The sequence below is a fragment of the Papio anubis genome, chromosome 4 (genome assembly GCF_008728515.1).
Source record: "Papio anubis isolate 15944 chromosome 4, Panubis1.0, whole genome shotgun sequence".
NCBI classification, from domain to species: Eukaryota; Metazoa; Chordata; class Mammalia; order Primates; family Cercopithecidae; genus Papio; species Papio anubis.
This window is the reverse complement of record NC_044979.1, coordinates 105,126,441-105,150,655: the sequence shown is the minus strand read 5'-3', so window position 1 is coordinate 105,150,655 and position 24,215 is coordinate 105,126,441. Positions and strand designations below refer to the sequence as shown.

Genomic DNA, 24,215 nt, shown 5'->3' with positions numbered 1-24,215 from the left:
CAGGTGTGGTGGCTCACGCCTGTAATCCCAGCACTTTGGGAGGCCAGGGTGGGTAGATTACCTGAGGTCAGGAGTTCAAGACCAACCTGGCCAACATGGTGAAACCCTGTCTCTAGTAAAAATACAAAAATTAGCTGGGCGTGGTGGCAGGTGCCTGTAGTCCCGGCTACTCGGGAGGCTGAGGCAGGAGAATTGCTTGAACTTGGGAGGCAGAGGTTGCAGTGAGCTGCACTCCAGCCTGGGCGACAAAGGGAGACTCTACCTCAAAAAAATAAATAAAATTTAAAAAGGTAAACTTAATGCATTTCTTCATCCATAGGGCTTATTCCAACTTAGTAAATATTTATCAAGGCCATACTAAGGGCCATGTACTGATAGACACTTCCCATACATTTTCTTCTTTTGTACCTAGCGTAAGCTTAAGGGGCTGTGGCAGTACTAACACTCCATAGGTGAGGAAGCTGAAGCTAAGGGAGGGTGAGTAACTTCTCTCCGTCAGAAAGGACCAGCAATAGAATTCCTTTTCATACGCTTCAGTATAAAAGGAAGTTACGGCCGGGCGCAGTGGCTCAAGCCTGTAATCCCAGCACTTTGGGAGGCCGAGACGGGCGGATCACGAGGTCAGAAGATCGAGACCATCCTGGCTAATACGGTGAAACCCCGTCTCTACTAAAAAAAATACAAAAAACTAGCCGGGCGAGGTGGCGGGCGCCTGTAGTCCCAGCTACTTGGGAGGCTGAGGCAGGAGAATGGCGTAAACCCGGGAGGCGGAGCTTGCAGTGAGCTGAGATCCGGCCACTGCACTCCAGCCTGGGCGACAGAGCGAGACTCCATCTCAAAAAAAAAAAAAAAAAAAGGAAGTTGCATGCTCAGTTTACTTGGCACATTCAGTTGTTCATGACCTCTTGGTGTCTTTGTGTCTTGTGTTTGTTTCATTGGTCATAGGTAGCCAAGACTGTTGCTCTCCTCTTGTCTTGATGTTGTTAGGTTTTGGGTTCTGACTGAGTAGCTGTTAGATGCTGCCTGGCAATGGCTCAGAGTCCAGAGGGGGATGGTCACCTGGAAGCGAGGTGGTGTGGAAACTCTCGGGAAAGGCAAGATGAAGCTGACATCACAGCCAGCCTCACACATATGAGATAGCAGAAGCCTGGAAAAGGGATGTGGGCAGATGGCCAGAGTGGATGCATATAAGGCTTACTCTCTTAGGATTTCTGTACAACTTTGAGTAGATTTCATTTCACCAGTGGCTGCTATTTTCCTTACCCCTATATATTAGGGCCAAGAACTGACCAGATCATTTTAGGGGATTGCTGTGAAGATCAAACATAGTGGTGTGTGTAGGCTTGTTCCAAACAAGCCTTTGGAAGCTGTAAGTTGCTCTGTAAATAAGGCATGTGTTTATGATTGGGCTATCTCAGAAATGTCAAAAGAGAATTTGTCACTATTTGGATTTTAAAATTTTAGTGGCATATTAGTTAATGAGATAAATTAAGGCATAACTGTTATCACGCTGGTCATCTTATAGTAAAGACAAGTATTGTAACCTTTGAATTATCTCCAACATGGTAACACAGGAGTGGAAACATTCACAGAATGCCCAAGCTAAAAGTTGGGGGTTAGATGGAAGCCTTCGAAGACCTAAAGCACTAATGCTGTTTCTCTGAGAATCTGGAACACTGAAACCAGCAATCCTGTTTTTAATTTATTTGAGGGTACATGGAATGCAAATATCATAGGCTCCAAAAAGATTCCTAAAACATTCCATTCATTTTACACTAATTGATTTCATAGCTTTTATAATATATACCATGCTAATATAACAATTTAAATTTATGCTAACTTAAGAAACCTTATTGATGTTTGGGAATGACATAGACACTTGTCATGTGGAAACCTCATTCCTTTTATCATAATTCTTTTTAAAGAGGGCCAAAGCAAGAAGAGGTAAATTGTTTTCTTCTTTATTTTTTTAGTGAAAATTATAGAGACAAAGAAAATTAAAATTTCTAGTAAACTTTAAAGTATAATGCCTGAGATTTGGTTTAATAGGTGAGACAGCAAGCCTGCCTAAGTGTTGGTGGGACCTCTCATATCATAGGAGGGTCTTATTTACATAATACAAATAACAATAACTACCATTTGGGTGCTTACTATGTGCAAGACAGTACTTGAATTCATAATCATACTTGATCTTCTCAACGATATTGTGAGATAGGAACAATCGTAATTTTATTCAGCATCATACCAGTTGGGGTAATTGAGGGACGAGTTAAAATTTAAGTCATATGAAGTGACCTTGCTCCTCCCATTGCAGATTTGAATTCAGGTGGTTAAGATTCAAGAGGGGGTGCCCTTAACCTCTAAGCTGTGAGTGAAGAAGCAGAACTTCACCCCCTCTCAGGTCTTGGCCCTGATAGACTCTGAGATGTCAATTTTAGAGGGCATCAACTCTTTATGCTCTTTTTTTTTTTTTTTTTTAAACAAATGTGCTGCTCACACAACACATCAGCAAGTATAACACGATGATGATCATCTTAAACAAGAGGTCAGAATATCTGCTAGTACTCACTGCATCCAACTGGAGCCACATCTTTAATGACATTTTCTCATTCTTGTTTTTCCACTCAATTTTTTATTTAGAACAAATTTCAGATATACAAAAAACTAAACAAATAGTAAAATGAACCTCACATGCCTTCCACCCCGATTCAGCAATGCCAAATTTGCTTTTCCCCCAAATTTTCTCTTTCCTCCCTCTCCCTCTCTCTATATGCATATATACTTCCCCTCTTCCTTCCCATTTTCTTCCCTCCCCTTTTAAAACTAAGTTGCATGCCTCATGACACTTCTAAACACTCTGTAAGCCTATTCTGACAATTAGGACATTATTTTTGTAATCCCAACATCTTTATCACAGTTAAGAAAATTTATAAGAATTTGTTCTTTATATCACCTAATATTCAGTTTATATTAAAATTTTCAGGATAGACCAACTGTCCCCAAACCCCCTTTGAACTAGGATCCAGTTAAAATTCATGGTTTGGATTTATTACTTTTAATTTAGAAAACTCTTTCCACATTTTTTTCTAAACACCTCATTCAATTCTGACACTGATGCCTTGAAGAAGGCCCCACGAGTCCCGTTTTGTAGAATTAGAAACTGAGGTCAGAGTGGTGAAGACATTCACCCAAGATCACAAATCTGGTAAGTGACAGAACCAGTATGAGGTTTTGATCTTCTGGGTTTTAATTCCATCTTTTTGGTGACATCATGATAGATTGCAAGGCCAAGGAAGTGGTGACCACTGACAGTGTCATCGAAAACTGACTTTGAAAATGTGGGTAATGGAAATAGGTGAAGATACTAATACACACATTTCAACACAAGTTGCTCCTTTTGCAAAGGTTTATTTCTAATTAATATCATAAATGGCATCAAAATCCAGCCATCAGTGCCCAGCTATTCTTTCTTGCATTAAGTATAAATATGATTAGTATGTCATTTCATTGCTGAGTAACCACAATGAAAGTGACTAAATTCAGAATTAATTTTCTCATAGATACTACTATGTCTGAGTTTATTTTTCTATATCCACCTTTAAAACCATAGCCCCTTGCACAAAGCCATATGCCTTTAAAATAGAAATCCAGTTAATAGTCAACAATTTGATTAGGTGTCCTAACAGGCCAGTTTTGCAAATGGTTTATAAACCTCGTAAGACCAATCAAAATTCATCTTGTAGGTGCTCAGTAAACATGTGTAGTGAATAAATGAACTTGTGGGTTAGCATTTTCATTAGTCCTGTGTCATTTTCTAGAGTTATCCTTGACTCTTTCTAGGCCTTCTACCATCTACTTTGACTTCACTTCTCTACCAAGTTTGTGTAGTAATTTTCCTATAACATACAATAATTATCCTGCAGCATATAATAGCCTATAACATATAATAAATATATAGTAAATAAAGTAAATATATACTAGGTATAGTATTAGAATTTTCTCACATAAAAAGAACAAAGAGGGAGGAGAAAAGAGAGGAAGATTTAAAAATTCACATTTAGGACCACTTTCATATATCTTAAGCTTTGGATATGACTGCTGTTTTTATGTCTATTGAAATCCAAGTCAGAGTTTCCAAAACAATTTGTGAAAAAATTCCTCATTTATTGTGCCTTGTAGTTTCATTTATAAGTAATGAAAATAGGACCTTTTATTTGCTGTTTCTTTCTCTGGTTTTTGCAAGCGAATGATTGCATTTCTTTACATTATTGGATAAAAGCTAAATACATTACACTTTCAACAAACTATTTTATAATTTAAGATTGAAAGGTCATGCATTGTTTTTGAGCAGGCAGACCATTGCTGTAGAGTTGAAGTGTAGGTCAAGTTTCATTTTTAAATGCCTTTGGTCAGATATTTTCCTGATAATTGGAGAAATGGTCTCTGAGGGCCAGTTTTACCTTGTGGCTGGGAACCCTAGCTGGATTCAGAGTCCAGTGATACTATACAGAATAACCACGGCAAAAGGTCCCCTTCTCTTTTGCACAGCAGGTAGTGTCACAATCTGCCCTCCACACATTTGTTTAAAGATAATAGAGATGCCAAAAGAGTGAACATTCTGGTTAGGAATTGCAAATAATACATGAAGAAGCAGGGTTGTATTTTAGACTGAATTAGTAATTTGGATATATGTAGACCCACACTAAACAGCAGCATTTCTTAAGCACATACTACTAACCATGCTTGTTAGTGTTTTCTCTTGATGAAGTGAGAAACTTTGCTGCTTTTAAGAATTTTTGAGTTATAAAGAAGCCATACCTCTGGTTTCTGTACATTACAATGTTTGGTAGCTGATTTATTTTTGATACTTCTTTTAGGATTACGTTTGATACAGGTGATTTGTTCAACAGCATTACAAGCTGCAGGCATCCTCTCTTCGGACATGAATGAAATGTTGTCCAACTGAAATCACTGTCTGTAACTCAATTTCTTTTTCTCATCAGTTCTCAAGTGTTTTGTTTTTTTTTAGTTATCCCACATTTCATAAAGAGATGTAAAACTACACCTTAAAAAATGAATTTCTTTATAGCTACTGGCCTTTATTTAAATATGGTGGCATAAACTCTATGTCTGACCTTTTAAAATGTATGATTACCTAGAATGTTAAAATTTTGCTATTTAAAAATTATTTTATCTTTAAATTTAAAAAATGAAATACTTTTCCTGTAAATTCATGGTTTCACTTAGTTCATAATTGGTGAAAAGGTGAGATCATATTTCTGACTGTGCTTGTTCTTGAGGTAAAGCTCAACAAATATTTGTGGGGTTCTTATTGTAGACACCCTAGTAGATTCAGAGTCTAGTGACAGTGGGCTACAAGGAACATGGTGGGCTCACAAAGAAGTTTCATCCACAATCTCTGTGCTGCTAATTATTAATACCCCACAAAAGCTGTTCAGAAATGTGTAGCATCAACCCAGAACTCCCATATGATTTTAGTGATAATAAATCCATTCAGGTTTTTTCTGCTCTCATGTGCAAAAGCAATTATTTTCCCTAGAATTAGATTAAGTAGAAATAGAGAAAGTAATTGTTTTGAATTCTTTTTCTAATTAGTACACTAAAATTAAATCATTGCTGTAGTTAATTGATAAATCTGGGTGTATAAGAGCACCTTGTACTATTCTTGCAACTTTCCTGAAGTTTGAAATTATATCAAAATGTAAAGAAATTTCCACTGATACTCCTAGGAATTATGAAAGTTGGATTAAAATGATATTCAAAGTAGATAATTCTCATAATGAGAGAAAATTCGAAGAAATCTGAAAACTCATGTTGAATTTAAGTTACTCCTTTGCTCAGAGTATGGCAGTATTATTAGATATGGTGACACATCAGTTGAGCAACACGTGTTTTGAGAGTATGTATTTTCTATGGTATTAGAGCACTGAAGAATTTAAGATAACTTCTCAATCATATTCTGAACCAATATCTTTATCTTTTGAAAAAAGAACAAGAAATGTGATTTTCAGAATTCTTTTCAGAGATAAAATATGTCAAAAGTCCATCTTTAATCATTAGAACAGATAGGTAATACCTTCTACCCTTTTCGTTTGTAAAGGCTCAGAAAAAGCTTGATATATTTATGTCTTAGAGAGATGACTGTAAACAGTTCTTTCAAAATGATTTTTTCATCAGATATATTATCTGTTGTTATATGTAGAAAATTTTATCCATTGGCAAGCCTGTTTACTTTTCAATTTTATAAATGTGCTATTTAAAGGCAGCCTTACCTTTATTGCTCCATCTCACAGTTTCAGTTTGAAATTTTCCTGTGGGTTTGATTCGCCCTTAATGTCTCTAACTGTGTGTTGGAGGTGGTGCCACCTTCTTTAACAACATTTAGAACCAGTTCCAGCTCTGATTAGCTGTGCGTGTCATCCCGACATCTAGCACAGTGCATGTGCATGGTGATTAATCCTCATTATTTGCTGATGAATTATTGTGAAAGCATATTAATGAACTATAAAGCCCTTCAGAAGTAGAACGTATTTTATATATAGTTGTTCATTACAAAGAGGCATAGCTCATGTCCTGGAGGATTTTAAAATCTTGTTGATATTTGTAATTGTAGACTATATTGATTGCCTGGGCTTTAGAAGATGTTTGTAATTTATTTCAAACAAAAAAATATTTTCTCCTTCCCTCCCAAAACTGACCTTCAAAAACAAGTCCTAGTCGGAATGAGTGGATGAAACAAGACTTCCTTACCAATGCTGTAGCATAGCTATTTTCTTTAGCTGCTCGACAGTGAATGTTCATGGGCTAAAAATGAGCATTTCTGAGGCAAATGTATTTTTTTTGTTTTGTTTTGCTTTGTTTTGGAGGCGGAGTCTTGCTCTGTTGCCCAGGCTGGAGTGCAGTGGTAGGATCTCGGCTGACTGCAAGCTCCCTCCCGGGTTCACGCCATTCTCCCACCTCAGCCTCCCAAGTAGCTGTGACTACAGGCACCCGCCACCATGCCCAGCTAATTTTTTTGTATTTTTAATAGAGACGGGGTTTCACTGTGTTAGCCAGACTGGTCTCGATCTCCTGACCTTGTGATCTGGTCGCCTCGGCCTCCCAAAGTACTGGGATTACAGGCGTGAGCAAATGTTTTTTAAAATTAATATTATCAAAGAGTTAATCTTATAATTTGCCAGTGTTATTGATAGAGGAGTCTTTCTGGCTGGGTTAGTATGGGGGGTTTCATTTTAAGCGAGGCATAAATAGTTTCTTTGCAGCTTGTGCCTTGGTTTAGATCACTTTCAGAAACCATAAAAAAGAAAAAAAACACATTTCTTTTTTATTTTTATTTTTATTTTTTTACTTTTATTTATTTATTTATTTATTTTTTTGAGACAGAGCCTATATCTGTCACCCAGGATGGAGTGCAGTGGTGTGATCTCGACTCACTGCAACCTCTGCCTCCCGGGTTCACTCCATTCTTCTGCCGAGTAGCTGGGACTACAGGCGCCTGCCACAACGCCCGGCTAATTTTTGTGGTTTTGGTAGAGACGGAGTTTCACCGGGTTAGCCAGGATGGTCTCGATCTCCTGATCTCATGATCCGCCCGCCTCGGCCTCCCGAAGTGCTGGGATTACAGGCGTGAGCCACTGCACCTGGCCAAAAAAAAAAAACCAAAAAAACAAAAAACCTTTCTTTTGAAATGAAAAAAGAAATTCCTCATGTGTTAACAGTTTAAAGTGTTCTATAGATATACTCCGACTGGGGAGAAAGTTGCTTTTTGGCAAGAGTATTTCTTTTCTTCTTCTTCTTCTTTTTTTCTTTTGAGAGAGAGTCTTGCTCTTGCTCTTGTCACCCAGGCTGGAGTGCAGTGGCGTGATCTCGGCTCACTGCAGCCTCTGCCTCCTAGGTTCAGGTGATTCTCCTGCCCCAGCCTCTTGAGTAGGTGGGATTACAGGCACATGCCACTATGCCTGGCTAATTTTTTATTTTTAGTAGAGACGGGGTTTCACCATGTTCGTCAGGTTGGTCTTGAACTCCTGACCTTGTGGTCTGCCTGCCTGGGCCTCCCAAAGTGCTGGGATTACAGGCGTGAGCCACAGTGCCCGGCCTGGCAAGAGGTATTTCAAACTATCTGTTTAGATTGTGTACTCCTTACTTTGAAAGAAGAAGACATGCCTGTAACTTTTTTTCCCCATGTTAAGAATCTTTAGCATGCATTTCTCTCTAAAGGTGACCATGGGTTCTAATTTTGATACTGAGAAGCTATGACTCCTTAAAGGTTTTCTTGGTTCTAATTCAGTTACTGACCAGCTGAATCTTGGCCCTCGTGCTCTTTGAGTTTGTGTGTGATTATCTGTCGGATAAGACCGTGGGCTAGATGGTCTCTCAGCTTCCGTTCAACTCTAACAATTCCAGTATTTTCCATGTTGAGTATCCTTTAATCAGTGTTTCCGGTATTTTTTCATTGCAACTTAATGTATTCTCCTTCAGAGGCATGGTGCATACAATTTCATGGATCTTTCTACACTAATAGTAGTACTATGGGAATTCTGAATTCCCATATGGGAAATGACCACAGCATGGACATTTAATATTTCAGAGTGTGATTATTATTAGAATGTATTTTTCCATAAAAACATAGAATTTATAAATAACATTTCATGGAAGGATAACAAAAGATGGACTAATTTGATTCTGATTGAGTCAAATGGAAAGGGAAATAGGAGAAAATTTCTATTCAGAAGGCTTTATGTCATGTATATCAATATCATATTGAACATGAGGCTATTATTGGCCATTTTACCTTTTATCTATTATGGTATGTATATGTACTCACAGTACTACAAAAGATGTCACCAAGTCAAATGAAACTGCATTCTTACTTTTGTTCCCTATCAGTGCTGGAATTCTGCATAATTATCCCATTTAGGTGGCTCTCCCATTCCTTAGTTCAGCCCTAGCCTTTGACATATTATATAATATATTAAATACTACACACCCCAGTTCACATCTACTTTTGCCTCAAAGGCTCCCATCCCTAATTGTATCTATCTGTCGACCTCCAGCCTGTCCTTAATACCTCCTCTGTGAGACCTTCCCCTCCCATCCCACCTGGGTGGGATTTGTCCCTCGTGAACATGTGTAGCACTTTCCACCCTTCTCACGACATTGAGAAACATTAAGATATTCTTGGTGTGCTATAGAGAATGAACAAACTATTTCTGATTTTACTTCCTTGACCTCAGAAATGATACTGTTTTGTACCCATTCTTTCTCCAGATAACGAAGCTGAAAATAGATAGCAATCCTTTTGCCAAAGGATTCCGGGATTCCTCCAGGCTCACTGACATTGAGAGGTAATGAGAATTTTCTGTTTACTTTCTTGTTCAGATAAGATCAAGAGAAGAGGGAGTTTGTAACAACACACTCCTTTCGACACCAGAGAATCATAACCTTACTATGTATAGTCTTCTATTCTCTGTGCCCCATTCCTGGTACATATGCAACTGCTTAAGTCTGACAGCTACTGTGACTGGATCTATTATATGCTTAATTTCTGAGTGAAATAGTTTCTTTGGTCAGGACATTTATTCTACTATAAAAAATAGGGCTTTGTTGTTATTAAAGACTTAGTGCTCTTGATATTCTTAAGCTTCATGTCTCAATGAGTGGCAGTCTGTAGAGAAACAGAACCGTGATAGCCTTTTACCTTCCCAAGTAGATATATTTGCTAACACAAAGAGTGTAAGGGTAGTTTGGAATTTTAAAACAAGGAGATGTAATGTAGTTCAAGGTCACATAATTTTACCAATATAGTAGACTGCTTATATTTAATAGGAGAGACATCAGGCAGGCCTCAGGACCTCTAAGAAGACAAGTGAAATCATGTGCCTGTAACTTACCCTACTTTTTACTCAATTAAAATGGTTCATGCAGTTTGAGACCATTGAGGTGATGAGTAATTACTATATGGAGATACATATTTTGCCCAGTGTGAACGTCAAAAATTGTTTTTCAAAGAGAAGACTTTTAAACCTGACTGGTTATTTGTACTTCTTAAACACACTAATTCTTTTATGTGGCCCAATGTCTTGGTTGACCAGGGAAGTTCCCTAGCCACCAGAACCACTGATTTACTTTATCTCTACATCTTTGTGTAATTTCCCTACTAACTGCTGCACATTTCTGCTGCACTCTTTGTTACCCACATAGCCACATCTCCTGACCTCAGCACTTCTGTCTAACCTATCTTGGCAACTCAAATTAAGAGATAATTACGTATTTTAACAACCCCTGTCTCACCCTTCCTAAGCCTTCCCAAATGGCAGAATGTGAGGTGGAGGTTTGATTTAGGGGAACAGCCTTAGAGGCTCAGTGGGGAAGCAGAGGAGCTAGCAGGAGAGGCTGAATGTTGGGCAGGAACTATGGGATTTGAGCAGAAAAGAAAGATTAAATAGTTGGAGAGCTTGACCAGTTGGTTGAAAGTGTCGAGATCAGGAAAAGAAACTTGAGCTTGTGATTGAAAATCCATTGCAAAGTGCAGAGAGAAGGCAAGTGTTAACTCTCAAATTAGATGGGATACAAGTCACTGAGAATGTGGTACCAGCAGTGGGGGGCAACAAAGGAGTCCACTTGCAAAAGGCAACTTCATTTAGGCATGACTTTATTTCCTGTTTCTGAGGGCCAGAAGCCCTGCTGCAGTGGGTTTATGCAGTTGGGATTGTTATAAGTGAACTTTTTCTCAGTTTTATTCAGGTATGAAGTAAGAATGGAGACAGTGATGCAGTGGGGTGATAGTGATCTGCTTTTATAGTGTGTGTCATATTTTTCTGTCTCAGACCATGGGGGTACGTACGATATATTGGGAGAAAAAAAAGTTAGGGCTTAGAGTCTCACCTCTGCCTTCTCCTGGGTGAGTGACCCTGAAGAAGTCACCAGACTTCCGAGTCTGTTCCCTCATCTAGAAAATGGAAAAAATAACCCTGCTCACCTCAGAGGTTTATTCTGAGAATCAAATAAACTGGCATTTATGACAGCATTTTATAAATCTAAAAATGTAAAATAATTACAAGTTCTTCATCTTGTTATATGAGCATTTCATCTAACAACTTTTATTCCACGTAACTCTATGTTTCATAGTCTTAATAAACTACTCCTAGAGTAAAAATAGCCTTGTAGTTGCACATGGGTTTACAAGATAGGAGGTACTCAGTCTGACTGCTCTTTAGAACGGCAGATTTGATAATGCATGCGGCCACATTTTCCACTTATTGAATAAGCATCCTGATGTGGGAGCACTCACATGTACACGAAGCTAAGTAGCTTTCAATGGTCTGAGGGCAAAGACAGCACTCTTTACATGACTAGCTGAAAGTTTGCAAGATGACCTAAGTAGTGTGAAATTGGCCGAGGTTTTGGATTTCATTTCCAGATATTTAAGTCTGAATTTTTCATAAACAGCCTTTGGGGATGGGACAAATCAGATCAATTGATCTTTAGAGACCTAAAGAAATTAAATTAGTCTGGAGTCAGTTACTGCACTAAACCATCTAGTAATTGAATTGCTCCTTGTAACTGATTGAAAACAGCCCTATCCTTAACAATATAGGGAGCTTTTCTTTATAAGAGATCTGAGAGAAAAACACATCTTTTTATGACATGATGACAGATATTGCACTTTTCTAACCTAATTGAATATGATGTTATAAATATGTGACCTTAATGATTTCAAGTTTCCTGTTTCAGATTTACAACTTAATGTGTGGGACACCCAAACAAAAATGCCTTTAGGATTGGATCTGTTTGCCTGTACCTCAAAATTCACAGTTTTAATCCTTCTACAGCTACACAAGCTTTTGGGATACTCTTAAAAGTGTTTTAGTTTTCTTGCTCTAATCTTATTAGGTTCCATTGAGGTACTTGAATGTCTCACTTTGTGTGTAGCCTTACTCTTCAGGGACATCGTCTTCCTCATTTCTAAAAGAAAACCCACCTCACTGGCAAAAATAGAAAGTATTTTCATTACTGCTTTGTAATATACCTACCATGGTCAACCAGGAAGCAAACCAAAAGCCCAAAGGGATATCTTTATATAATCTAATGTCTAGTTTCTCAGATTGGGGAAACAATTATTGGCTGGTTTCATATAATAAGCTTTAGACAGTCATTCAGTTGGCATTTTGTGTTTCTTTTTTGGGGGGAGGTGCGGTTAACTTCGTCCAGTACACTTCTGAGAAAGGAAAAATAACTGGGAGGAGTTTATATTGTATTCAAAATTAAGTTTCTTTCATTAATTTTTTTCTTTCTACTAAAAGAGTTTGTGTGCATTGCCAAAAAATCAGAAAATACGGACAAGTCAGAAAAAGAGCATAAAAAAGCAGTGAAACCCCATTTTCTTAGAGATGACCGCTGGCAAAACCTATTATATATTCTTTCAGATACTTTCTTATGCACGTGTGAACATTTACTTCCTTTAAAGTTTATCTTGCCAACTATATTATTTTTAATTTTCCCCCTTAATATAAATAGATATATGTCTGCAGTATACTTTTTATTGGCTTTCTAATTTTCCATTATGTGCTGTAATTTATTTGACTAATCCTATGCATTAGTTATTTAGGTTTCTGATTTTTTGCTGTTACAAATAGTGCCAGGAGGAAAATATGTATCTTTATACATCTTCTTAATTATTACCATAAGATAAATATCCACAAATTAAAATGCTGAGTCAAAGGATTTTTTTTTAATCATAGTATTATTTTTAATTGTTAAAAAATTTGGAAAAAGAACTCAAATATTCAATAATAGGAGAATGGTTTAATAAACTTCATAGCCATGCAATAGAGGTTTTAGAAATTGTGGTAAAATATATATAACATAAAATTGACCATTTTAACCATTTTAAAGTGTACAATTCAGTGACATTAAGTACATTCATGATGTCGCGAAACCATCACTGCTATCCATTTCCAGAATGTTTTCATCATCCCAAATAGAAACTCTGTACCCATTAAAATAACTTCCAATTTACTGTCCCTTTGAGGCCCTGGTAATCTGTATCCTACTTTCTGCATCTATGAATTTATCTAGTCTGGGTACCTCATATAAGTGGAAAGATGTATAGTCATGAGTCACTTAACAGGAGGGCTGCTTTCTGAGAAATGCATTGTTTGGAGATTTTGTCATTGTGAAAACGTCATAGAGTGTATTTACACAAACCCAGATGGTACAGCCTACTACACACGTAGGCTATTTGGTATGGCCTATTGATCCTAGACTACAAACTGTACTGTGTTGCATGTTACTGTACTGAATACTGCAGGCAGCTGTAATGCAAGGGTAGGTATTTATGAACCTAAACATTAAAAAGGCATAGTAAAAATACAGTGTAAAACATAAAAAGTGGTACACCTCTATAGGGCACTCACCATGAATGGAGCTTAAGGTCTGGAATTTGCACTGGGTGAGTGGTCAGTGAATATGAAGGCCTAGGACATTACTGTATACTACTGTAGACTTTATAAACACTGTACACTTAGGCTATACCAAATTTATAAAGAATATTTTTCTTTAAGGATAAATTAACCTTAGCTTATTGTAACTGTTTTACTTTCTATACTTTTTAACTTTTTGACTCTCCTGTAAGAGATTAGCTTAAAACATACACATTGTACAACTGTACAAAAACATTTTTCTTTATATCCCTATTCTGTAAGTTATTTCATTTTTTTTTTTTTTTTTTTACTTTCTAAACATTTTTATTAAAACCTAAGACATCATCAGACACAGCAGGCCTACCGTGGGTCAGGATAATCAATATCACTGTCTTATACCTCCACATGTTCTGTCACTGAACGTCTTCAGGGGCAATAACACACATCTCCTGTAATGATAATGCTTTCTTCTGGAATACCTGCCAGAGGATCTGCCTGAGAATGTTTCACAGTTAACTTTTTTTTTTTTTTTGATAAGTAGAAGGAGTACACCGTGAAATAATTATAAAAATTATAGCATAGTACATATACAAACCAGTAACATCATTGTTATCACTATCAAGTATGATGTACTTTATACAAACGTGTGAGTAACGTGTTATGCTGCTGCATTATGATGGCTGTGATGTCACTAGGTGATAGACGTTTTTCAGCTCCATTCTGATGTTAGGGGACCGCTGTCATATACATGGAATGTTGTGAGCTGAAACATTGTTATGTGGCACATGACTGTATGTGTTTTTAAGGCATTTTATGCATACTGCCAAGTTTCCTTCAGGAAAGGTTGTTCACAGCAGTTACCCATTCCTTTATGCCTTTGTCAGACATGATCATCGTCTTTTCATCTTTGCCAGTTTCATAGGTGAACATTTGTATTTTCTCCTGGGAATTGGCCTGTTTATGTCCTTAGGTCTTTTTTTTTTTTTTTTTTTTTTTTTTTGGATTGTTCACCTTGTTCTCTAAATGAGCTATAAAAGCTACTTATGTATCAAGGATATTAGTATTTCATTGTTCATGTATGTTGGAATCATTTTACCAGTTTGAAAATTAGCTTTTTATTTATGCTTTTGGTACATAGATGGTTTTATCACCAATCTGTTGCTCTCGTTCTTTGATTTCTATCCTAGAAAACTTTTCTCACTCCAAAATAATAAAAACATTTACTATAGATTTTCTAATCACCTTACTGCTTTTTAGTTTTTCATTTAAACCTTTGACTTGTGTAGTATTTATTTTGGTGAACATTATAAAATAGACATATAACTTTATGTTTTTACAAGTGGCCTGAATACTATGAATATGTATTGACTAATGTATTCATTTCCCACTTATTTTTCACTCTCCCTTTGTCATATGCTGTACCAAATTCTTATGCATATTAGTTCTTACAGTCTGTTTGTTGAGCTGCCAGTATGATATTGTTGTAATTTTCTTAAATTGTAAATACTTGATATTTAAATATCTGATATGGCAAATTCCAATCTTTTTTTACTTGTCATTTTAAAAATTTCTTGATAGTCTTTGATCTTTATGCTTCCAGTCTTTGAAATCCTTTTGTCAGGTTTTCTACACAAATGTTATGGGAATTTAGCTTAGACTTGTGTTGAATTTATATAACAACCTGGGAGGGAAAATTGATATCTTAACAGTGATATCAGTATTCAAAGACACAAATTCCTATTCTCATCTATGAATATGTAATATGTTTGTCCTCTTTCTGAAATCTCCTGTGTTATGTAGCAGTTTGCCATTTTCGAGTTTGTAAGTTCTGCACAGATGTTCTTAGGCACACATCTAGGCCTATGATAGCTGCTCTGTCTGATACAATAGCTGCTGGCCACAGGTAGCTAGTGAGGATGTGAAATACACTGTTAAGTGTGGCAAACACACAAACAGGTTAGCTAACTACCAAAAATCACTAAAATTTGAAGACTCAATATGAAAAAAAATCATTTAAAAATATCAATTAGATATATTGTAATAATAATTTGGGTTACTGTGTTTTAATATAAAATATATTTTTAATATATATTTTTTAATGTGGCAACTGGGCTTATCTAAAATTACATATGTGACTCACATTACATTTTTATTGGAAAACACTAGAGAGATTTTTTGGAGGTGCTTACTTTTGTAAATAGAACTTTAAATTAGAAATCTGCCTAATTTAGTCTGCAAAAAGCTGTTGATTCCTATGTGTCTGGCATTCTGCCATTTTACTGAACTTAAAAAATCAGTTTTAATAAATTTTCGTTTTAGTCTCTTGTGTTTTCTAGTTAAATTGCTATCTCATTTGCAAAAATTATGATTTTATCTCTTCCTTTCTAATAGTTATACTTAAAAAATCTTTTTCTTGTTTTATTACACTGATTAAAATTTCTGGGACACCATTGAAAGATAATAATAGTTGGCATTTTTGTCTTGTTCTTGATTCATTATGTATGGTTTTTGGTGGCTGTTGGTTTCAGAAGAATATTCTTTATTATACCAAAGCAATAACTTTCATACCTAAGTTAATGATTTTTATCTTAACATTAATTGAATTTATACTAAATGATCTTTTAACATCTATTGAGATTATTTCCTTTTCTAAAATTTTAAATGACATTATAATATAGTCATATTGTCTATGTTGAACCATCCTTATATTCCTGCCTGGATTTTTATCTGTTTTCTTAAGTTACTGGATTTAAACTACTTATATTTTATTTAAGACCTTTTGTATCAGTCTCAAAACAATTATTTGATTTTGTACCTTCTCTTGTCAGTTTTTGGTATTGGTTTCTGCTAATTTGTTCAAATTAATTGAAATATTTTCCTTCCTTTTATTGTCAGAATCAGTTTGAATAGCAAAGAAATGATCATTTACCTGAAGATTTTATAAATCTTGTCCATAAATTCACCTGGGTGCAGTATTCTTTTGGGGAATACTACTTTAACAACTTTCTTAGTCTGTTCCATTGTTTATTGGTCAAATATGTGTTAATATCTGTCCCACATAATTGTTTTTGTCTCAAGTTCTACTTTAATCTTATATGGCTACCCTTTTTAAATTTTTGCTTTCTTTTGTTTACCCTTTAATTTTTAAAAATCTATAGGACTACAGCAATATTCTCTCTCATCAATATCCTGTCATTTTCATTAAGAAGAAACAACCCTTTCTTGACCCCATTTGTCTTTTGAATTGCTGACTTTCCCAGTTATCCACTCCTTAAAGTTCCTCAGAAAAAGTTTTGTATGTTCTCTTTTCCCATTTTTTTCCTCCCTTTCTGTCTTCTACTCTGCCTCTGAGACATTCATCCCCACTACCCTCTAGTCCACCCTTGTCAAAGTCACCAGTGACCTCCTTATTGCTAAACCCAGTGGTCAGTTCTCAGACCTCATCTTCCTTGGCCTGTCAGCAGCCCTTGGCACAGTTGTTCATTCTCCCCTCTTTCCTTTCTGGGCTTCCTAGACCACTCAGTCTTCTGTTTTATATTCCACTTCATTTACCATGCTTTCTGTACATCCCTCATTGATTCTTCCTCATCTCATTCGTCTGTAAACACCATGTGTTCCAGACCTTAGTCCTTGTACTTCTCAGTCTACATCTGGTCTCTGGGTGCTGTGTCTTGGTTTTATGCCTTTAAGTACCATTATATGCTGATGACTATTGAACTTACATTTCTGGTTCTGGTCTCTCCAGATTCAAATATCTGACTGGCTATTGCTTTTACTTTTCCCTGTCCCCCTAAGGGCACCTCAGATTTCACATACCTATACCTGGCTGCCTAACCACACTCCTCCACACCACCTCTTCCCTTACTGTTCCCATCGTAGCTGCTCATAACCACATCCTTCTCAGTGTTCTGGCCAAAAAACTTGGAGTCATCTTTGACTCTTCTTTTTCTCATATTTTACACATCCAAACAATTAACTCATCTTGTCAACTAATCCTTCTAGTCCAGAGGAGTCCAACTACTTACTGTCTTCACTGCTACCACTCTGATCTAGGCCACTGTCCTTTCTTTCCTAGATTATTACATTAATTTTCTAACTGATCTCTCTGCCTCCACTCTTATTGGCCTTCATTCAATATTAGCCTTATTTTTATTCAATACAGCCATCAGAATAATCTTCCCAAAAAAAGGAAATTTGATCACATCACTCATACTCAGAGCCCTCCAATTCCTCACCTTTTAATTTAGAGTACAATCTAAAGTCCAGACAAGGCCTCAAAGGTTCTGTAGAATCTACCCCACCTGTCCCAGTTACCTCTCTGAACTCTACTCTCCCCTGCTTGCTGGCTTCACCACACAGACCTGCTTACATCTCTTGAATATGGCGAGGCCTGTCCCAGCCCAAGGGTCTTTAACCTTCCTACTGGATTGTGCTGCCCTGCATATCTGAATGGTCAAAGCCTTTGTATTTTGTTTCCTAACCATATCCCCAGATCCCAGAATAGTGTCTGGCACACAGTGAGCATCCAAATATTTGTTGAGTGAGTGAATGATGTGTCTTTATAAAAACAGCATACAGAGTAGCTATATTTTTAAAGTCTTATCTAAGGGTCTTTATTTTTCAATAGAAAAACTTAACCCAGCTTCAAGCATTATGATAACTGATATTTTTGGTGGTGTTTCTTTGAACCGTTTCTGCTTTCTGTTTAATATAACTATTGGCTTTAGTTTTTATTTATTTTTTCTGTCTTTTGTTATATTTATCGAGTTTTCTTCCCTTTATTATTAACAATAATGGCCAACACTCACATGTGCCATGTGTAAGATAATGGGCTACATATATATATATTATTTCAAAAAAAATCATCTAACAAAGAAACTATTATTCTTATTTTGTAGATGAGATCATGAAAACTTCAAGATGCTAATAATTTATCCAAATTCACATGATTTGTGATAGCTGAACCTTAAACCCAGTTTAGTTAATCTGAAACCAAAATCTTTTCTCTAATGTTCACTATATTCCTTTTTAATAATTATTGCCCTTAAATTCTAATAGAACATCATTGTAAAATTGATATTTCTCAATTTTTTTTTTTTTGCCAAGAATTAAAGTATATGTTTTGTTATCCTATAAAATAGGATACTACTCCTCCCTCAGCCAGTAATTTTTGTTTAAATAATCTGGGACTTAAAATCAGATTTTTAGCCCTTGGTCTTTCTTATCATCTTTCTTAAATTATTTTCTTAATGAACATCAGGATTGTGATAGATTAGCCGCAATTATTTTAAATTTACTTGCAGGCATATTCATTGTTTACTGCTCATTTCTTCTCTACTCTCTTCAATTATTGGAATTGTGTTCGGACTTTATTGTCAGTTGTTGGTAAACATTGAGTAATTGGTTGAGGAATGATATAAGTGGGTCATCTTCTTTATGAGTTCTTGCATAACTGAGAGGCTCCATTGCCATTATGTATGAACCTGACTAGAGTCACAGTCCTTTTGCCTAGAACTCTTTCAACCTTCCTTTTAAGTATTGTTATCTAGTTTTGAAGTATTGTGGAATAAAAGATACCAAACCCATTGTCTTTCTCTGTTGGAAACTTACTTTTTTCTTCTCTGTCTGGATAAAATGTTTCTAGAACGTTTTCTCAATCTTTGAAATTCAGAAATTGTGTCAGTATCTGTTCAGTTGTAGTTTTTTTTATTAGTATTTATATATAATTGAGCCTTTTCAATTGAAAATTCAAGTCTTAATTGATCTCAGGGAAATTTTCTTCTTTTCTTTTTCTTTTGATATTTCTCTTTTTTTTTTTTTTTTTTTTGGCCAAGACTGAAAGTGTGTATTTTGTTGTCCTATAAAATAGGAAATAGAGATTTTTTTGTACTTCTCCTCCCTCAACAAATCATTTTTGCTTAAATAATCTTGGACTTCGAATTTTATTCATTGGTCTTTCTTATCATCCTTTAGAAATTATCTTCTTAATGTTAATGTAAACGTATGTTGCATCTCCTTAATCTATTCCCCATTTATCTTCTCTCTTTAGATTTTTACTCGGAATTTTGGGAGAACTTCTTATATCTTCTAATTTGCTGATTCTGTTTTCTGCAGCATCTAATATTCTGTCTTCTGTCTTTACTGAGTTCCTTTAAAATGTGAGAATTACTGTTGTGTTATTTCTAAGTGTAATTTTACATGCTCAGATTGTTTCCTTTTCAAGTGGCTACTTGTCCCTATTTTATTAATAGAGGGTTTTCTTAAATCTTACTAAAATTTTAAAAGCACAAATTAGAGATTTTAAAATGTGTCCTTCTGTTTCTTGCAATAAGTCTGCTTCAGAAGAAGTCATTTGTTCTGCTCTGTTAATGACTTTTCTTCTTTTGAACTGTTGAATATTTTGTAATGTCCAATTATTTTTCTCTAGCTCATCTGTAGAATAGAATGTCTGTTTAATATTAGGAGCTGAAATTGATTCTAAGTAAAAGCCTGAGGCTGTTTGTTAGATCTTCCAGGTATAGACTGAAGAAGGGGCAACACATTTATTGTTATTTTACCAATGTGGAAATTCTGTTTAAGTTAGAGAGTTGTTACAGATAGATAAGGAAGTCGTTTCTGAAAAAGGAGTGTTGACTTGCCATTGATGTGGCTACCCTCTCTGCCTCAGCAGCTAGAAACCAGCTGGGGCAGTGCTGGTTCCCTCACCCAGCACAGCAGCCTCATGTCCCCCTCCAGAGCTGGCGATGGTGATGGCCCACACTGTTCAGTGTGCGAAATACACCATATGCTGGCTGGGAGGGCTGCCGTGGGATTCCTTCCTCCTAGACTTCAGCTGTGTAGGAACCTGTTCGCAAAAGAACTGCTCAAAGATCTGCTTTCATCTTTAACCCCATTCACTCCAAGTTGGGGTTTTGATGAAGTTCCAACAGAAGCCTTGTTTGTTTCCACCCCAGGTATCTTTCTTCCTTACGTGCTGATGGATGGCATGCTGACTGGTGCTGCCCTTACTCCTTAGTTGTGTGTGGCTGAAATATTGTAATATATACTTGGCACCATCCCTCATTTCTTGAGTTTCTCTTGTTTTCTTTTTCATATTAGTAGGTCAGGGGATTAAATATAAAGGCTTATATCACCCTATTGGTCCAAAATTCATACTGAAAGTCTCTATAAAAGTGATTTTAAAACCACTTGCACTGAATAAAACTTTCAAACACATGAAGTTTGGACATAAGCCCAGTGGGATATGGCCCTTTTTGTTCGGAGCTCAAGTGTTCTCTATTAGTTTAGGTGAGGAAGGAGACTTTAGGAAAGCAAGTTGCAAATCTAATATTCTGGGAATTTGTGGGAAATTTGATCTACGTCAGCATAATGAAGAAGTAAATATTTTGGCGTAGTTGCTAAAGAAGTTCATGGTTTGTGAATAATTCCTGGGTCTTTCATAATAATTTAGGGTGCTGGAAAGAAAGTGGTGTTTGGTTCTAACACAGCGTTGGGTTGGGTTGTACAGTTTTCAAAGCATGTTTCCTTAGGAGCAGTGCAGGGTCAGTGGGGCACACATCTAATCAGGTAAACACCCTAGAGCAGGGGTTGGCAAACTGCAGCCTGGCACCTGCGGGGTACAGCCCAGTGCTAAGAATGGGTTTCACCTCTTTAAATGGTTGGAAAAGTTTTTTAAAGTAATATTTCCTGACATGTGAAACTAATATGAAAGTAAATTCTATTGCTTACCAATACAGTTTTATTGGAACATGGTCTGTTTTTGTTTTGTTTTGTTTTGTTTAAGTATTGTATGTGGCTGTTTTTGTGTTATGATGACAGTGTTGTATGTTTGACAGAGACCATATGACCTGTAAAACTTAACATATTTACTATCTGGCCCTTTACAGAAAAACGTTTGCTGCCCCCTGCTCCCACTAACCCACAGTGTTCCCCTTGAGACCCACATTCTGTAAGACGAGTCACAGAGCAGACTAGGCTTCTGAGACAGAGGAGGACAGCTGCATCCCTTCTGCTTGGAGGGATGGGATCCAGGAATACAATGGTGCTTAGATGTATCCTAGTTCATCTGGGCTGTTATAACAAAAGACCATAAACAGGGTAGCTTCTAAGCAACGTTTATTTCTTACAACTCTGGAGGCTGGAAAGTCTAAGAGCAAGGCACTGGCAGGTTTAGTGTCTGGTGAGGACGTGCACTCTGCTTCATAAATGGTGCCTTCTTGGTGGAAAGGGCAAGTAAGCTTCCTCAGGCTCTTTCATAAGGGCCCTAGTCTCATTCATGAGAGCTCCACCCTCTCATCCTAGTCACCTCTCAAAGGCCTGACCTCTCAATATTGTCACATTGGTGATTAGGTTTCAACACATGAATCTTCAGGGGACATAAATGTTCAGACTATAATAGATGTCAGAACAAAGAGACAGAACTCAAGGAGTGAATTTTATTTCTGGAAAACAGAGCAACATATTATAATATTACAATCCTGTAAAAATGGAAATAACTTTATATTTAATTATTAGTATGTGCTTTATTCTTTCTCACATATAAAATAAATAGTAAAAACATATTTTAAAATTATATACTAAAGCATACCCTGGTATTTTGATTTTAAACTTCCAGACTACAATTAATTGGTTTTCTAGGAAGTATTTATTTTGAAGTTAGAATGAAATTCAGGAGTTGCCTAGTTTATCCTTGTCATTATAACAATGCAGCGGTTAGGGCCACAGGAGCTCAAGTGATTTTCCCAGTGCCACACAAATAGTAGAAGACATGGGTCTAGAACTGCAGGTTTTTTGCAGTTAGTACTGGGATTTTTCAAAACAGCTGTTTTAAAGTGTTTACTTTTGTTTATATATTTACAGATTTATAAATCGTTAAAACCATAGTAAATCTTCAAGATCATCTAATCCATTCCACCACATCTTTATTTTATAGAAGTTGCTTACTGTATAGAAGATGCCAAAGCCCAGATATAGATAAAGAATCTGAATGCACAGCTTCTTGGGAAAGAAAGAATTTTTTTTACATCTTTAGCAAAGATAGACTTAGTATAAAAGTCTGCATGCATATAATGGAAGCAGATTTGTTTGGTAGCCAGATTAAAGTCTGCTTTTGGGCCGGGCGCAGTGGCTCACGCCTGTAGTCCCAGCACTTTGGGAGGCCTAGGTGAGTGGATCACCTGAGCTCGGGAGTTTGAGACCAGCCTGAACAACATGGAAAAACCCTGTCTCTACTAAAAATACAAAATTAACCTGTCATGGTGGTGTATGCCTGTAATCCCAGCTACTCGGGAGGCTGAGGCAGGAGAATCACTTGAACCGGGGAGGTGGTGGTTGCGGTGAGCCGAGATTGTGCCATTGCACTCCAGCCTGGGCAACAAGAGCGAAACTCTATCTCAAAACAAGTCTGCTTTTAAATAAAGTATGTTAATTTAATAAAATCAAAATCCGTTGACAACAATAGCAAGAAAGAAGGAATGGTGTTATACAGAACTAATTTATTTTCAAATTATAGAAGGGGTCACCACAAAATTTTTTAGTTAGCAAGATGTGTTTCTGCACTTAAAATGCTACTCATTTATCCACAGCTTTTTAGAGGAAGCATTTATTTTATAAAATGGTATGAATTGAAGGTGCCAGACCAGTGAGTTTGATAGAGTTATTCACAATTAACTTATGGTTGTAAATTATCCCTTTTTTCTTGCTGTGTCTTTCTTTCTATCTGTGTATGAAGAATATTTGTTGCCTGCCTCACAGTTTACTGATGTTTTTTCTGAGCTGAGTAATCTGTACTTTGTCAGACTTTTTATTTGGTTGTCATAGTCATACAACTTAGAAAACTAAGCATAATAGTTTTTGGGTTTTTTCGGTGGTACAGTTTACTTATTTAAGTTTCTAATGATAATACAAAACCAGAAATGTATATTACTGAAAAGAAAAATCAATAAGATTAAGTCAAATAATTAGAAATAAACTAAAACCTAAAAGCTTTTTCAAAGATTAAGTTAGAATCATTTTGTTTTTCCAAAATGGATTGTATATTTCAGTTCTCAAATTAAAATTAATGATTTATAATACCTCCTAAATTGTATTATCTAAAGTTTTCATTTATTAAGTATTTTGTGGAAGTTATGAATATTGATACATTGTCTTCCAGTAATTTATAATATATCTGCATCAATCTTTAGAAAAATGTTGTGACAAGGAGTTATTTACAGTCTCAGTAAGATGTGATATAAAAATGAACAAATTAATGACCAAAAACAACTTTATATATTTTGTTTTTTACAAATTATATTTGATTTTAATGGATTTGACATTTTCTCCTTGAACACAGTTTTGCCAGGTCTATATTTAGGAGAGAAATGTAAATTGAAATAACACTTAATATTAATTTCGTCTCTGGCGTGTCTAAGGAAGGAAGGTTTAAACGAAGCATGGCAAGTTATAGAGACTGGTAGTCTCAAGTTCATCTAAAATGATTATGATCATGTAAGCAGCTTCTGGAACACGTGATCTTGATGCTCAATAATAACAATAAAGATAGTTTAATTTTGTTATCTATAAACATTTATTGGCACTTATGTGTCAGCTACCAATTAAGCTCTCTGTGTATTAATTCACTTAATCTTAGTAACTCTAAGAACTTGATCATATTAATATCCTTATTTTACAGATGAGAAAAGGGAGGCATGAAAAAGTGAAGTAATTTGCCCACGAGCACACAGCTGGCAAGTAGCTGGGCAGGGTTCAAGATATGCAGACTTGCTCCAGCAA

The 24,215-nt window shown here is 36.1% G+C and overlaps 1 protein-coding gene across 1 annotated transcript in view; it reads left to right on the top strand.

The window, feature by feature from the left end:
- TBX20 (T-box transcription factor 20) overlaps positions 1–24,215 on the top strand; it is a 55,106-nt gene that overhangs the window by 14,151 nt on the left and 16,740 nt on the right. Inside the window, exon 6 of the mRNA XM_003896110.4 lies at positions 9,289–9,365. Within this exon, the coding sequence (XP_003896159.1) occupies positions 9,289–9,365 (77 nt within the window). The remainder of the gene's footprint in view (positions 1–9,288; positions 9,366–24,215) is intronic.